The sequence below is a fragment of the Cutaneotrichosporon oleaginosum genome (assembly GCF_008065305.1).
Source record: "Cutaneotrichosporon oleaginosum strain ATCC 20508 chromosome Unknown ATCC20508_contig02, whole genome shotgun sequence".
NCBI lineage: Eukaryota > Fungi > Basidiomycota > Tremellomycetes > Trichosporonales > Trichosporonaceae > Cutaneotrichosporon > Cutaneotrichosporon oleaginosum.
This window is the reverse complement of record NW_027072171.1, coordinates 3,790,527-3,805,943: the sequence shown is the minus strand read 5'-3', so window position 1 is coordinate 3,805,943 and position 15,417 is coordinate 3,790,527. Positions and strand designations below refer to the sequence as shown.

At 60.9% G+C, this 15,417-nt stretch overlaps 6 protein-coding genes across 6 annotated transcripts; 3 read left to right on the top strand and 3 right to left on the bottom strand.

The window, feature by feature from the left end:
- Positions 1-92: 92 nt before the first annotated feature.
- COLE_03175 (uncharacterized protein) lies at positions 93-1,103 on the top strand (the record flags this gene model as incomplete). The annotated part of the gene is made up of 1 exon (XM_018424589.2): positions 93-1,103. One exon carries the CDS (start codon positions 93-95, stop codon positions 1,101-1,103), a length of 1,011 nt encoding a protein of 336 aa, XP_018275133.2.
- Positions 1,104-1,245: 142 nt separating this feature from the next.
- On the bottom strand, positions 1,246-3,464 carry COLE_03174 (uncharacterized protein; the record flags this gene model as incomplete). The annotated part of the gene is made up of 2 exons (XM_018420071.2): positions 1,246-3,183; positions 3,225-3,464. 2 exons carry the CDS (start codon positions 3,462-3,464, stop codon positions 1,246-1,248), a joined length of 2,178 nt encoding a protein of 725 aa, XP_018275131.2.
- Positions 3,465-3,633: 169 nt separating this feature from the next.
- COLE_03173 (uncharacterized protein) lies at positions 3,634-7,672 on the top strand (the record flags this gene model as incomplete). Its single annotated transcript, XM_018427057.2, has 3 exons — positions 3,634-3,699; positions 5,662-6,123; positions 6,203-7,672. The coding sequence occupies 3 exons, from the start codon at positions 3,634-3,636 to the stop codon at positions 7,670-7,672; spliced, it is 1,998 nt and encodes a 665-aa protein (XP_018275130.1).
- Positions 7,673-8,879: 1,207 nt separating this feature from the next.
- COLE_03172 (uncharacterized protein) lies at positions 8,880-10,787 on the top strand (the record flags this gene model as incomplete). The annotated part of the gene is made up of 2 exons (XM_018425641.1): positions 8,880-9,194; positions 9,243-10,787. The coding sequence occupies 2 exons, from the start codon at positions 8,880-8,882 to the stop codon at positions 10,785-10,787; spliced, it is 1,860 nt and encodes a 619-aa protein (XP_018275129.1).
- Positions 10,788-11,092: 305 nt separating this feature from the next.
- Positions 11,093-13,109, bottom strand: COLE_03171 (uncharacterized protein; the record flags this gene model as incomplete). The annotated part of the gene is made up of 4 exons (XM_018424588.2): positions 11,093-11,352; positions 11,403-12,539; positions 12,914-13,025; positions 13,059-13,109. The coding sequence occupies 4 exons, from the start codon at positions 13,107-13,109 to the stop codon at positions 11,093-11,095; spliced, it is 1,560 nt and encodes a 519-aa protein (XP_018275128.1).
- A 575-nt stretch (positions 13,110-13,684) lies between these two features.
- COLE_03170 (uncharacterized protein) lies at positions 13,685-15,361 on the bottom strand (the record flags this gene model as incomplete). Its single annotated transcript, XM_018424587.2, has 6 exons — positions 13,685-13,872; positions 13,967-14,137; positions 14,174-14,870; positions 14,908-15,014; positions 15,107-15,237; positions 15,297-15,361. The coding sequence occupies 6 exons, from the start codon at positions 15,359-15,361 to the stop codon at positions 13,685-13,687; spliced, it is 1,359 nt and encodes a 452-aa protein (XP_018275127.2).
- Positions 15,362-15,417: the final 56 nt, after the last annotated feature.

The window sequence follows — 15,417 nt, the reverse complement described above, 5'->3', positions numbered from 1 at the left end:
CGCACTTTCACTATTGCAATCCACAGAACTCTCATCCGGATGCGATGGTGCGCCTCGCCACAATGGTACCCACATCTCTGATCGCTGACCAGATGCAGACCTCCGCGACAAATATCAAACCGCGCCCAAACGAGCATATACTCGCCCTTCCCAATGGCAGGCAGCTGGAGTACGCGGATGGAGGTGACATATCCTCTGGCGTCGTTTTCCTCTTCTTCAGCGGGCTGTTCAGCGTCGGCATGGTGGCAGAACTTCCTTACGCAGTCACCAGGCTAGGTGCGCACTATATCTCGCCCTCGCCGACGGGCATGGGCAGGACGTCTCCTCGACCTCTATCAACGCCCTATCATCTGAATCTCATTGCCGACATCCGTGCTCTGCTCGACCACACGCACCCGGAGGGAATCAAAGCCCTATATCTTGGCGGCGGTAGTTACGGCACTGCGATGGCCCAGATGTTGCATGGCGCACCGTATGACCAATTTCCACAGGGCCGAGCGATCAAGGCTACCCTACTCATGGCCGGCTTCTCGCCTTTCAGATACCACACCGACTATGCCCAGTGTCTCAGCTGGCCCAACTACATCTCTGTCGGCCCCCCGTCGACCCTGCCCTTCCGCTTCATGCAGAGGCTCTTCTCGAGCGTCATCGCGCCCAAGCTGCGCACTGTCGAGGGCTCGCGCGTCTTCCTCTCTCAGACCATTTTTGACAAGATGAACTCGGACGAGCGCGCCGTGATGGACTCGTGGCTGCACACTCGCAGCAAAACGTACCATGAGTTTATTACCACCATGGCTGAGAACAATGTGCGCTCCGTCGCGAACACATGGGAAGGCTTCATGGAGGTCAGCGAGGTACTGCATTCTGATTGGGGTTTCGACCCACGCACCCTTGACGATGCCCACGCCAAACCCATCCTTGTTGTCAGCGGCGCGGCTGATGATATGGGCGGCGCCACAAACCAATGGATTACAGACAGCTATCCCAACGCAATCCTCCGCACAGTTCCTGGGGGCCACATTGCCGGGCTGTTCTACATGGACGAACTGTGGGACCAGCTGGTTACTCTGGGCGACACGAGCGTGGCCATCCGATCGGAGTAGTCTGTAGTAGTCTATAAGCGGAAACACAAGTAGACACGGGAAATACCGGGAGACAAACGTAAAGATGCATGGTTGGGCGCATAGCGTCTGGGTTCAGCGATGGGTATGTACAACACATGACAGAATCAGTCCGTCCAAACCCTCAGCCAGACGTCCACTGCTGATTCTGCGACCCAGCATAGCATTGCCACGTCTGCACAGGGTTGCCTGAAGCCGTCGAGCCGTCTGTGAGGTCGAGGCACTGTGCTGCGCTCTGAAGCTTGATGACGCCACTGGAATAGTTCCAGCTCTGGGCTGCAATCCCCTCATAGCACTGCCAGATCTTAAGTCGGACGCCGTCCGCTGGAGAGCTGCCAGCATCGAGACAAAAGTTGCCGCCAGCGAGCTTGATGGCCGTGTATCCAGAGCCAAACTCCCACTTCTGAGACGCAGCGTTGCGACAGCTGGTAATCACGACGGGCGTCCCATTTTGAAGGTCGCCGGTCGCTTCCAGACACATCGTGGCGTCGCGCAATGGGTGAATCACAGAGCCCGGCATGGGCTCAGGACCTGGACCTGTGTCGCCCTGGTTATCGGCTGCAATGAGCTCTGCGGCACGCTCTGCGAGCCCATAAAGCACGGTCATGAGGTGACTTGAGAGCTGGAATGGGAGATTTGAGCCGTCGACGACTCGAAGTCCCCCAACGCCATACACACGGTGGCGCGCATCAACACAGCCGCCCAGTTCCTTGCTCATCATGGCGGCCGTGCCGATCGGGTGCCAGTTCGAGCGATAATGCGTCTTGACCCACGCAGCCCAGTCGTCGAGGTCGTTGCTCGTGGCGCTCCCGGGGTCACGCTCGCCGGTGACGTGATCCACAAGCGGGCCTGAGTTCGACGCCAAACGAGTGAAGCGCGCGGTGGCGCCAGACGCGAGAGTGTCAAACTCGTTGGCAAAGTAGCGTGGGTCAATGCTAAAGCTGCCATACGCATCTGCGTTCGTAATGCGCACACTTCCGCGGCCAAAGGGAAGCAAGAACCATGAGTCCCAGCCCAGCGTTGTACCGTATGTGTAGTCGTAATTCTCGCTCATACCAGCGTCCCTGCTCAAGATCCAGTCGCGCTGGATCTCGAGGACTTTCTGGATACCCGCTACGCTTCCGGCGGCGCCCGCGGCAACCGCATCTTGCGCCCAAGCGCCCAGGTTGTTCTCGAGCATGCCACGGGCGCGAACGGCGTCCGCGTCTTTGAACAGGTCGTCAAAGCGGGGCCAGGTGATAGGCTGACCGCCGCCGCCCGCCCCGTCAATGTTCCAGTTGGTCGTCGTCGTCACCTGGTCAATGAGATTCTGACCCACTGGCAGGTCAACGCGCTGCTGCACACCAGCAGACGCAAGGAACGATGCCGGGCCGATGCCAGAGTGCTGCAAGATAACTGGAGTGCGAAGCGATCCTGTCGCCATGAGGACCTCTCGGCGGGCGTAGGCGGTGTACGTCTGGCCGGAGGAGTCGCGCAGTTCGAGGCCGGTCGCACGGGGAACAGTGTCATTCGAGAGCACTACCTTACCGACTGTGGCACTGGTGAGAATGGTAAGGTTCGGCTTGGTCGTTCCCAGCAGGTAGGCGCGATACGCATCCGAGCGGATGTTGTTGAACGAGTTGTGAGACATTGGCCCAAGGCCGGCGGGAGTTCCGCACGTCAAATCATCGACGAACGGGAGACCAAGTCCCCGTAATGCGGCCGTGAAGTCGGCCTCGAACTTGGCCGGGGTCCCGATGATGCACGTGTCGATTAGGCCGCCTGTGCCGCGGCATGATGGGGTGTATGTTACCCCTTGCGATGGGTCTGGGGCATGGAAGTTCTCCACCTGAAGCATGTATCGCTGCAGAGAGGCCCAGCTGACACCGGCGATGCCGACGGACTCAAACGCGTCAAGCTGAAAGTCGTGCGGCTTGCTCCAAGCCATCCCGTTGATGACTGTGCTGCCCCCAAGAGCTTTGCCGGAGCGCATAATCTGCCGTTGGCCGTTGGCATTCGACTGCGCGACCGTCTCATACGCCCAATCGACGGGTGTATTGAAGGCCTGCTGGTACCGGTCCGCCTCAGACAGTCAGCCGAGACCAGGAGCTGGTCTCCAGCAACGTACTGACCCTTCACAAGGTTGTTGTTGGATTCGTCCTTGCCAGCCTCAATCACGAGCACGGTCTTGCTGGCGTCCTCGGACAGTCGAGCAGCTAGGACGACCCCGCTGAGGCCGCCGCCGGCAATCACGTAGTCGTAAGTCTGTCCGCCAACGGCCGCTCCATCGGTGATGGGCGTGATGGCGCGGCGCGTTGGCACTCCTAGGACTGTGGGGACGAGGGCGGCGAGGCAGAGGAGCATGGTGTTTGTATATGGATGGATGTTGGAGTCTGCCGATCTCTAGTTTATGGTTGAGCCTCAGCACTGGTAAGAATGGAAGAGGTTGCAACCTGTCTGAACTACACGCAGCGCGGATCCTGGGCTGTCGTGTTAAGGAGGAAAGAAGCGGATTTGGAGATGACGTCGTCACATGCCCGGATCTCTGGACGTCCGCATCCACGCGCCGCGCCGCTTCCGCCGCGGAGCTACGCTCTGCGTACGAATGAACGCGCTTATGGTCGTTATGTGTAGCATCCTGTCCGATGTAACGTCGCGTGTGTGAGAAGTGCACTTGATGGCTACGTGGAGTGTAGATCTTGGATCACACATCCAACAAACAGTTACCGTGGCCACCCAGGGATTGACTTTACGATGCAAACATGATAGAATGAGGTACACACTTGAGGCACACCGGGGCCTCTCTGCGCGCTTCTGTCGGAGACGAATGTGTCCGACAGCAGTCCCAAGTGCATCAGGCGAAGGAGGGTTTACTTCATTGCAAGGCCGGATCACGCTCTGCTCGGCATGTTATGGCTCACTTGATGCGGTTCAGTGCCGGTGAAACTGTCGGTCATCCGGCCCGCCGGCCCGACAGCTGATGTCGCCTCGCACAAGCATTGACCTACGCACGTCACTCCCGATGTCCATTCTGGAGAGGTCTCGGCGCTGATTGTACAGCTGCTACCACGAAGTTCTTGACCCGTACTGTCAGAAGCACGTAGCACTTCCAAGTTGGAGCAACCTGTTCGACGTAACTTTCGATGCCAGCGCCCTGGGTGCGTACACCCCGAGCATTATGCAGGCTTTCATCGCTGGTCTGCCAGTAATGCAGGTGGCGGAACTGGGTATGGAAGATGAATGATGGGAGACGTCGCACGGCCGAGCAGGATGCGCATGTGAGTACCCCAGCTCTCAGATACCCCCACAACCAGTTGCATTGACTTTCGCAGCCCAATGAGGATCTCCATATTACACCCAGCCCATCTCTAACCCAAAGTCAAGGTTTGAACAATCTATGCTTGGGGCGGTTTGTTCCGCGGTCGACAGTTTCGGTGTTGCGGAGGGCGTCTGTTGCTCTGTGGGGCCATACCGATGGAGCCCTTCATAATGCTTATCGCGCATAGGCTGCTGACTGCATCGGCTCCGACATTGGTAGCGAGGGCCGCGACAGCATCACGGGTGGCAGAGGAGACCGAGAGCCACAGCATGGGACGAGGATGGTGTCCAAAATAGCTGACACGAGGGTAGTCATGCTGGAACATCGTTCATTGACCAGGCACGGTCTGCCGTGAGATGACGAGAGGAAACTCCCATGCCGTTCTGATTGTGCCATCCTGCCGTCGGCCGCAGGCTGCAAGCAGGTCGAATCATTGCTGTTCCGCACGCTTGGTTTGGTGCGGAACCCTCACCAGAGTCATCAAGAGTCGTTCATCAAGCCTGAGTCCCGGCGCAATCGCGCAATCACATGCCTGCGCCACAGATCTGATACCTGAGTGCTTCAGAGTTAAGGGTGCGGCAGCGTAGAGATGGCTCGGGGTTCGGTACAGTGTAGCTCGGGAAATGGATGAATAATTATCGCTGTTCTAAAAGTAGCAAGATTGCGGCCGAAAGTCTTGGCATCGGGGCCTCCTCACTGGTTGCTCGAGATTTCGCCCGACAACTCATGCTCTAGAATCGTGCAGACGAACCCTCAATTGCATGACACTCAATCTAAAAGGCTCCCCAAGTTTCACGCCCCTGCGTCGGACTGTGGTGCCGAATTGGCGTGCGGCGGTGACATACGTTCTGGCCCACCCTCGTCGATGAGTGCTGCGCGCTGACTGCAAGACCGCTGCTCTCGCCGCGCCTTACACTAGCGAGCCTCAGATCTCGATGAGCGCATGTAGTGGCTCTGCAGGCACTGCCTAGGCACCCCTTCGGCCGCTGCATAGGCATTGGCGGAAACACAAAAGCGGCGGAGCAAACGCAGTTGCGCTGGGGCATGCGATTGACAAAACGTTATAAAGGAAAGGCAAGGAGACGGTCGGCCACTGGAACAAAACTCCCTCTCTCTGTCCCTTTGCGTCGACAAGTTGACACATCAGTACGTGGGAGAATAGGCGAGGCTGATTTAGTGACCATCATTCTTGAACGAGCCGGGGGTGGGGGTGGAGGAAATGCTGCTGACCCCGCGGCCAAGGCCCGGAAGGCGCTGCGCAAGGCTCACCGCGCACTGGGTCCCAGCATCTACTGGTGGATCATCACGGGGCTGGTGTTCGTTCTCGGTCTCCTTCGCGTGTTCGGCCTGGTTCGTGCTTGGATGATCCGCCGCCGCTCTTCTCGCCGCCTCGCGGACGAACACTCGTCGGCGACCTCATCGCCTACCCTTGCCACCAACGAGAAGGGTTCGCCCCTGGGTGTTGCTCCGGCCGCTGCCTCCATGCCGCACGCTCAGCCTGGGCTTTCGACGGCTGCCGCCGCAGCCCGCGCCCTCTTCAACAACTACTCCTACGTGCGCGTGTTCCCGCTCTGGATCTTCTCGCACACCAACGCTGCTGAGCTGTGGTGGACTGCCGCCTATACTGGCATCGTGCTCGGCCTCGCCTTCTGGATTTCGTACTGGGACGGGGTCCTGGACATTGCCAACCCCATGGGGTACGCTGTAAGTTCACAGTGCAGTTGTAATACACAATGTGCCTAGCGCTCGCGATCCCCCATAAGCACCCATGGCTAACCTCAAGGCCTTCATGCAGCTTCCCCTCATCGTCGGTCTTGCGTCCAAGAACAACGTCCTGTCAGCCATTACGGGCATCAGCTACGAGAAGCTCAACTACCTGCATCGCGCAGCGGGGCGCGTGTGCGTGCTCACGTCATGGATCCACTGGGCCAAGTGGGTGCAAAAGGGACTCGGCAAGCACGGGCCGGGGAGCGAGATTTTCTTGACTGGCGTGCTCGGTGTCACAGCGCTGTCTCTCATGTTCCTCAGCAGCTTTGCGCTGGTGCGCCGTGTTGCGTACGAGCTCTTTCTCTTCGTGCACATCCTCATGGGCATCGTGTTTCTCGTCGCCATGTACTTCCACAGTCCCAGCCGCTGGTTCCAGCACTGGGTGTGGCCCAGCCTCCTCCTGTGGGGCTTGGACCGCATCGTGAGCTTCGGACGCATGATCGTCGTCAACAAGGTCTGGCTCCTCCCCTTCCGTAGTAAGCGCGAGGAGCACAGCGCGTGCACGGTCGAGCTGGTGTCAAGCGACGTGCTGCGCCTCCGCGTGCGCCGTCCCCTCTTCCGCTGGCGTGCGGGCCAGCACGCGTTCGTCACCATGCCCGGCGTTGCGCAGCTCCGGTATGAGCAGCACCCGTTTACGATGGCCAACATTCCCGACGCGTCCGGCGAGGCCGTGTTCCTCCTCCGCGCCCAGACGGGTTTCACCCGCCGCCTGGTCAACCGCCTCTCCTCCACTAAAGACGCGGTCAACTGCTACCTCGATGGACCGTACGGCACGCCGCACGATCTGAACCACTACGGTGGCGTCCTTCTCGTCGCCGGCGGCACGGGCGTGACACACGTGCTCGCACACCTGGCGTCAATCGTCAAGGCTGCGCGCGAGGACGATTCCGCGTGCTCGCTCGTGCGTCTTGCCTGGAACGTGCGGGAGGAAGCTGCCGTGGGATGGATCGCACCTATGCTCAACATCGCACTGGCCGAGGGGTCGGGCACTGTGCGCGTGCGGGTCGATATCTTTGTCACACGCTCGCACCTCGCGGACGAGCCGAACGCCGAAGAGTGTCCTGTACCGCACCACCCGCACGCCGGGAATGAAGACACGCCGGCCGAGACGCCCATGTTCTCGCCAAATGAGACGCCCGTACACACCCCCGGAGGATCGCCGAAGGAGGTCAGCCCGCGGTCGAGCTCGGAGGCGATTGAGAAGGGCTCAAGCAGCACCGACATGGCCAAGGCGCTGCGTTACGGAGTCACGGGGCCAGCGGCGGCCGCCATCACTTTCCACCGTGGGCGGTCGAACGTTGAGATGCTCCTCCGCACCGACATCGATGCGGTGCCCGCACAAACTGCTGGCATGGCTGTCGGGGTGTGCGGACCCACGTCCCTCATGCTGGATGCGCGGCGCGCGGTATGCAGCGTCAACTCGGCCGGCGCTGTGTACAAGGGCCAGACGCCCATCGACCTGTACAGTGAGACGTTCGGCTGGTGAGCGAGGAGCGAGAGCGTAAGTGAGCGAGTGAGATGAGGAGATGATAACATTGTAATGCACGCACCTGTGCGTCGCTTCCGTATGACTAGCATGATTAGTATGAGACAGCATTAGTATGAGCGCCAGGAGGATTGGTGGGTTGGAAGGATTCAGCCGCGTCTCGAGGGAGAGTGTGGGTTCATAGTCACACGGCTGATCCGAGATGGGAGGTGGGGGCACGGGCACGTGGGCCGCGGCCGATGCGGCGCCCCCGCGCCCGCGTATATCCCCAGGTGATCAAATGAGCAGCTGCTAGGTGAATGAATTCCTTGATGTGTGGGTCCTCAAGCGCGGAGCAGTAATTCAGTAGAGCAGCCAAGGAGGCAGGTGATCAGCGACTGAGCAGTGTGAGTAGTAAAAGGGGAGCTCCGCGGTGATGTGGGCAAGAGACCCCACTTGTCGGCTAAACGACTGTTGAGGCACGCTCTCGGGGAGCATCCGCCCCGCCGAGTTGCCCGACATCCGGCCTCCACTCCACATCGCTCAAGTTTCGTGACTTGACAAGAGCTCTGAATGCTCACTTCTGCTGCTGACTTGATGCTCATGTTAGAATTACTGAAAGCCCCAGACTGCAATACCGCAGATCGGCATACTGCATGCAGCCTCCAGCGATCAGTCATCGACCATGCGGGTAACGGAGGAATCGATGCTAACATGATCATCTGGGCGCAAGTTGGACGCCTGGACATCGTACATCCCGTCCACCAGCCAACTGAGATGGCGTCAACATTCTGCTATTCGACTGCTATTCCGCAAGCCTCTCTCCTCGATCCTCGATCTCCTCTCTCACACAACGCCTTTTCGTAGTCACCTCCTCCCAGCTCATGCTGATTGAGTATATTGTGCAGCGCACTCTACCACCACACACGTCGGCCATTCAATCGATAAGGGATAAGAGGGCGAGTTGGTTTAACCGCACATGTCACCGAGTTGGTTTCGCCGGAGGGTTGTTGCGTCTGCGGAACATCCGTCGCCTGGCCTGCTCTTTGGGTTGGGTGAGCTTTGTGAGCTCGCTCTTTCGCTCCTTGCTTGTTCTTGGCTCGTCGCTCTCTCTCTCGCTCTTTCACGCCCCATCATCTAGTTTTATATATATTCTAGACGAGGACGAGGAAACATGCCCTCTTCCACTCCCACTCCCACTCGTCCTCCTCCCTCCTCCTCTCCAGCCATGACCAACACTTCAAACCGCTACTACACTCCCACAGACTACGGAGCTGCCCACTACGAGTCGACGCCCCCCGGCACCAGTATTCCCGTCGTCATCGTGGGCGCCGGCCCCGTCGGTCTCGCTACCGCCCTCGGCCTGGCGCAGCGCGGCGTCAAGGTCTCGGTTGTTGACAGTGGCACCTCGGCATCGTACGGCTCCCGTGCCACCTGTTACTCGCGCCACACCATCGAGATCTGCGACCGGTTGGGCTACGGAGCCGAGGTCGAGAAGCGTGCCCTGGGGTGGGTCGGCGGCCGCAGCTACTACCAGGCCCAAGTGAGTCGCAAGCAAGCATTGCAGCAGGAGCCACGCTGACGTCCCAAGGAGGTCCTCAACTTCCAGATGCCGCAGGACGAGCACAACTACCGCCTGCCCATGTTCAACCTCCAACAGTGCGAGTATGAGGACATCCAGCTTGCCAAGGCTATCGAGGAGCCCAACATCACGTTCCTGTGGGGATCGACTCTCACCGATATCCAGCCCGACGAGGAAGGTGTTACCCTCACGGTCGACATGGCGGACGGCAAGCGCACGCTGCGTGCAGACCGCGTCGTGGCGTCGGACGGCGGCCGCAGCCGCATCCGCGACCTGCTCGGCCTCACCCTCAAGGGCACAGCTTACGAGGGCCGGTACGTGATCGCCGACATCCACTGGAAGTCCAAGCTGCCGACGGAGCGGCGCGTGTGGTTTGACCCGCCCTCGAACCCAGGCTCGACCATAATCATGCACAAGCAGCCCGACGACATCTGGCGCATCGACTACCAGCTCCTCGAGGGCGAGGATGCCGAGAAGGAGACGACGCGCGAGGCCATCATCGAGCGCATCACCAAGCACCTCTCGTGGCTCGAGGACAACGGCACCATCACCAAGGAGCCGTGGACGCTCGAGTGGCACTCGTTCTACAAGGCGCTCGCGCTCGCCCTCCCCTCGTTCGTGCACGGCCACGACCGCGTCATCTTTGCCGGCGACGCCGCGCACATGGTCCCCATCTTTGGTGTGCGCGGCCTCAACTCGGGCATGGAGGACGCCGACACGCTCGCGTGGATGCTCGCTGCCGTGACGCACGGCGACGCCGACCCCAACCTCCTCCACGCGTACTCGCAGGAACGCCACGATGCGTGGGAGCAGAACATTGCCAACGCCGGCAAGTCGACGCTGATCATGACCCCCGGCACGGACGGGTACCGGATCACGCGCGACGCGCTCCTGCAGGTGTCTGCTGTGATTCCCGAGTTCAACCACCTGATCAACCCGCGCCAGTCGAGCGCGACGCACGCCCTCCGCTCGCCGCTGACGGTCGCGACGACGCACGACGGCCTGCAGGTCGGCGCGCCGCTCGACGACCGCAAGATTGTCGTCGACGGCAAGGTGACGTCGATCCACAAGCTCCGCGGCCCCGCCTTTGGCGTCTACGCCGTCGCGCCGTACGACGAGCGCAAGGTCGAGGCGATCGCGGCCCGGCTCCGCACCGCCCTCCCCCACGAAGCAACCACCGTCCTCGGCCTGGCCCCCGGCGCCGACAGCGGCGCCGCCGCCGCGTGGGCCGCCAAGCCCGGGGAGGTCATCATCGTGCGCCCCGACGGCATAGTGCTTGCGCGCGGACAGCCCGACGCCATCCCCGCCGTCGAAGGCTGGATCAAGCGCGGCATCGCCGAGGCGCCGCGCGCAAGCACCCCGCCCGCCGCCGACCCCATCCTCCTCTCCGAGGAGCAGATCAACCGCGAAAAGGTCTGGCTCCAGCTCTCCGAGGCCCTCGACCAGGCAAACGACAAGTACAAGTTCCTCACCCAGCTCTCGATAGTCCTCGGAGCACAGGCTGGGCCCGACAAGGTGTCCAAGATCATAAGCAAGCTCAACGCTGTACAGTAACGGAGGATGCGGTTGGGTGTATTTCATTTGTACAAGGGATCATGCAGTGCATAGGATTACTGGGTAGCTGCCACGGGTCCTAGCTCGGCTCGACCTGTCCGGCCTGCTCGCCTGTTCGGCTTGCTCGGCCTTGCCAACATGTTCACTTCCAAAGCACAAGCAGTAGACACGTACTCGGTGACTGCTCACACGCTCACGCCATGCCCAACCCGCCCGAAACAAACTTGATACTATTCACATGACATGACCGCGGTCCGGCTACAGAGTGTACACGCTTGCTTCTACCATTACCATCCGCTGCACGCTTACAGGCGTTGGTCCTTGGGCATCGAGCGCATTGCCTGGCGCACACCGAGGTCACCGAGGACCTCCTCGGCGCCGCCGAGAATGGCGTCAAACTTGTGCGTGCGCTGGAACTGCTCGACGAATCTGCCCATGCCCGTCTGGGTGAGGCCACGGCCGCCGAGGATCTGCACGGCGTCGTCGGCAATCTCGCCGCCGTACCGCGTCGACATCATCTTGAGGAACGCGATCTGGCCCGCGAGGTTCTTGGACTGCTCCTTGTCTGGAGGGTTAGTGCAGGCACTTGCGTTGCGCGGCACGAGTATCACTTACAGCTCATCTTGGTCATCTGGAAAGTGACCTGCTCGAGCCACGCCTGCATGGCCTCGACCTTGGAGATCATGAAGGCGAGCTTGTTGCGGATGACGGGCTGAGCAAGGAGCGGCTTGCCGAACACCTTGCGCTGCGCGCACCACAGCATGCACTCCTGCACGATGGCGCGGCAGGTGCGTGCGGTCGAGCAGCACATGATCCAGCGCTCGTGGTTGAAGTTGGAGAGGATGACGAAGAGGCCGCCGTTCTCGGGGCCAAGCATGTTCTCAGCGGGCACCTTGACGTTGTCAAAGGTGATGTAGGCGGTGCCGGCCGCGCTCGAGTAAGACGTCTTGATGGGCTTGGTCTCGACGCCCTCGCCGCGCGGGACGAGGAAGACGGTCAGGCCGCCGTCGGTGCGGCAGCCGACGGTGAAGTAGTCCGAGTGGTGGCCACACGTGATCCACTTCTTCGTGCCGTTGATGATGTAGTGCTTGCCGTCCTCGGTGGGGACAGCGGTTGTGCGGAGGCCGGCGACGTCAGAGCCGGCAAACGCCTCAGTGATGGCGAGAGAGATAATCTTCTCGCCTGAGAAGACCTCCTTGAGGACCTTGGAGCGGAGGGGCTCCTTGGCAAAGTTGAGAACTGGGGGAAGACCGATGACCATGCCCGAGTTGAGGCCGTCGCCGTAACCACGAGCCATGACACGAGTGATCTCCTGCGTGACAACAAGCTCGTGGAAGTAGTCGTAGTCCTCGCCCTTGACCGAGTCGAAGAGAGTGAGGCCATGGAGATGCTTGCCAGGGCCGAGACGCATCTTGTTGAGGTTGTTCTCGGCCATGCTCTTGAGCACGACGTCAGACGCCTTCTTGCCGTTGGCCTCGCAGAGCTGGGCGTCCGGGTAGATGACCGAGTCGATGTAGGTGCGGATAGCCTTCTGGAGCTTGCGGTGCGACTCGTTGTAGTAGGGAGTGTGGTAGGCGGGGTTGAGCCAGGTGGGCTCGCCGTAGGGGACACGAGAGAGGTCTCCTGGCTGGGGGGTGCGGATCTTCTCCTTCTCGCCCTCAATCTGGCCGATAATCAGGCGGCGGTACTGGGGCTTGGTGAGGACCTCGTGGCGGTGGAGACCGAAAAAGACTGTGGTGGCGTCCTTGCCGGCTGCCAGTCAGCGAGGGAGAGAGAGAGAGAGAGAGAGAGAGAGAGAGAGAGAGCATGATAGGTGACCGGAATCGAAGCGGCAAGTCAGAAGTGGAAGAGCCGTCGATTGTGGGCTGCGCTTCTCCCAGCGGCGCAGAGCACACATTGAGCACTCTCCACCATGCGCCAGTCGCTCAGCACCACAGGACCTTCGGGCTACGTTTGAGCCGCCTTGCACCTCTCACAGCTTTCACGATGACGAGAGACACACACGCGTCGAGCAGCCACCGATCCCACGCGTGCCTGCCGCCCACGGGATCACAACCGCACAACGGCGCCTCACACCCCGTCTCTCCTTGTCCCCTCAACCCTTCCCCGCCTCTGGGCAAACTCACCAACGTCCTTGTCCAAAATGACACCGGCGCCTCCAGGATGCAGGCGCGCAAACTTGGACAGATCGTAGACGAGCGAGTCGATGATGATCCACACGTCGCCGGCGGCATTGTGCTGCTGTCAGCGCGTGAGCGGCAGAGGACGTACCTTTGCGACTTCGTCGCGAGTGAGGGACTTGAGTGGAGCAGTGGAGGCCATTATTTTTAATGAGACGATGGAGAGATGAGAGATGAGATATGAGAGAGATGGAAGAGAGAGCAAACACGTAGTGGCTGTGCGGTGCCAGAGAGTAGATGTATAAAATCGGAGGATGGATGAGATGGGAGGCTGCGAGCTGCCAGGTGCCAGGTGCCCCGGTTAAGCGCGAGATCCGGAGACGCGGCCAATAATCAGCGTCATTTCGGTTGGCTCGTGGACAGAGACGGGAGCAAATCGCCTTGGGCGTGCGGGGCGCCCAGGTCGTGCGACGCGTTCATCTTGAAAACAGTGACGTTTTAGCCCCGCTGTGATTGGCTCTTGCAGCCGGGTACAAGTACTGTAATGGCAGCCGGTGCCGTAACCGGGCCCCCTCTATACACGCTCCGCTCGGCCTTGCATCGTCGTGAGCAACACTTTCGTTCTCGTCGGCCTACTGTACTGCACAGTAGTGCATCACATCACATTGACCTCCTCCCACGGCCCTACTCCACCACTAGAAACAGAAACATACATATCCTTATACTACTAGTTACATTTACCCCACCCATGCCCAAGCCCAAGATCGCGTATATCTCTCAACTAAAAGTCGGCAGCCACTCGTCCCGGTCGCGCCGGTTACGTCGGTCGTGCTCGTTGACCTCTGGGGCGTCGGCACCCACGCGCGCGACAAGCCGTGCACGGTAATACCTTGCGAGGGCGGGACAGGTGTCAATGGCCTCGTGCACTGTCTGGAGCGTGGTGCATTTAAGAGGATGGTTATTGGCTGGTGTAAGCGATAAGGGGCAGGTGGAGTGGAGGTTGTCGAGCGGCGATCGGCAGGGGCGAGGGGCGACCCTGCAGCCCACGCGACAACTCACAAGCAGGATCAGGCTCAGTCAGTGCAGGCTCCAGCACAAATTTCGCCCATGAAGACACCGCAATCGTCAGCAGCACTGCCATCCAGCCGCGCACAACCGTCGCCAGCCACAGAGGCAGAACTGCCAATGCAATGTTGAGGCACAGCCGGACATCGATCAGTGGTGGTGGTTCTGGCGGTCAGCGCGGCGTCGATCAGCGCGCCTCACCGTCGTAGACACCCTCCGCGATGGAGAGCTGAACGTTGAGGCCCTTGACGACGTCGAGTGCGCGTTCAGTCTGCACCGCAGTCCATCCGCCCCGCTCAGCAGGCAGGCCGCCAAGGCCGAGGATGTACGCCTCCATGAGCCGCAGAAGCGAGAGCGGGAGATTTGCAGGATAAGGTGTCTGAAGATTCGATTTTTTCGCTGGGCGCGCGCCCAGCCCGCCGTCGCTCTCGTCGTCGCTGCCGTCCTTTTCGACGCCATTCGCGATGCCATTCTTGGCGGTATGCGGCGATCCCGATCCGCTCGGCCCAGCGTGGCTCGCCGCAAAGCGCACGCGCGCATCAGTTCGCTTCAGTGAGGACAAGTATCCGGCCGGGAGAAGGTCGATGAGCGGGGGATGCGGCAACGCGCGCAGCCCAATAATATGGTGGTGCAGCGCCACGGGGAAGGAAGCCAGCACGCCCAGCAGCTCCTCTGCGCGGGCGCCCGCTTCAGACTCGGACGCGGACACCGTCGGCGTGAGCTTGGGCGGGGTGGGGGGTGACAGTGTCGCGCCGGATGCAGGCGACAGCGCCTCGTCGAGCTTGGTCTCGTCCGGGAGAGAGAGGGCACCCTTGGCCGGGCTGACGAGCGGGGACGCGAGCGTCGACGACACAGACATGGCCATGCCGGCCGCAGCGCGCCCGGACGCACACGAAATCTGGCCTCAGCACATGACGTGACGTATTGCAACTCACCATGCGCACACCATCGCGGATGAGGGCGTGGACGCTCGCCCAGACGCGTGCGCGACGTCTTCTGCGTGCGGCACTAGGCCGTTCGTCGAGAAGCTTGGCGGCAAGGACTAGCGTGAGTACGGGAGAGGGGGCGGAGTACGCCGCCGGGGCGCAAGTTCAGCTTTGGCTAGTGGCCAGCGAGACATGGCGGTCGACGTACCGATCACGGACGCGGCAAACGCCCATGCTACCGCTGTCGACAGTAGGGCGAGACGGAAGAGCGAGGTGAGATACGCAAAGATGGCCGCAGTGAATGCCAGCGTGCCGATATGCGCGATCCGTAGCCCGAGTCTGGGGTTAGCCTGGATATACGGGAGCGCGGCCGACAGCCGAGGGCCGAGGGGGCTCACTGGGCGGCGCGCGCGGCGCGGTCGGGATCGCGAGGGGTGACTGATCTCCGGCGGCGAGAGGGCATGTGATGAGGCAGTGGATGGCAGCGAGATTGGACGTGGGAGAGAACGGGGATGTGAG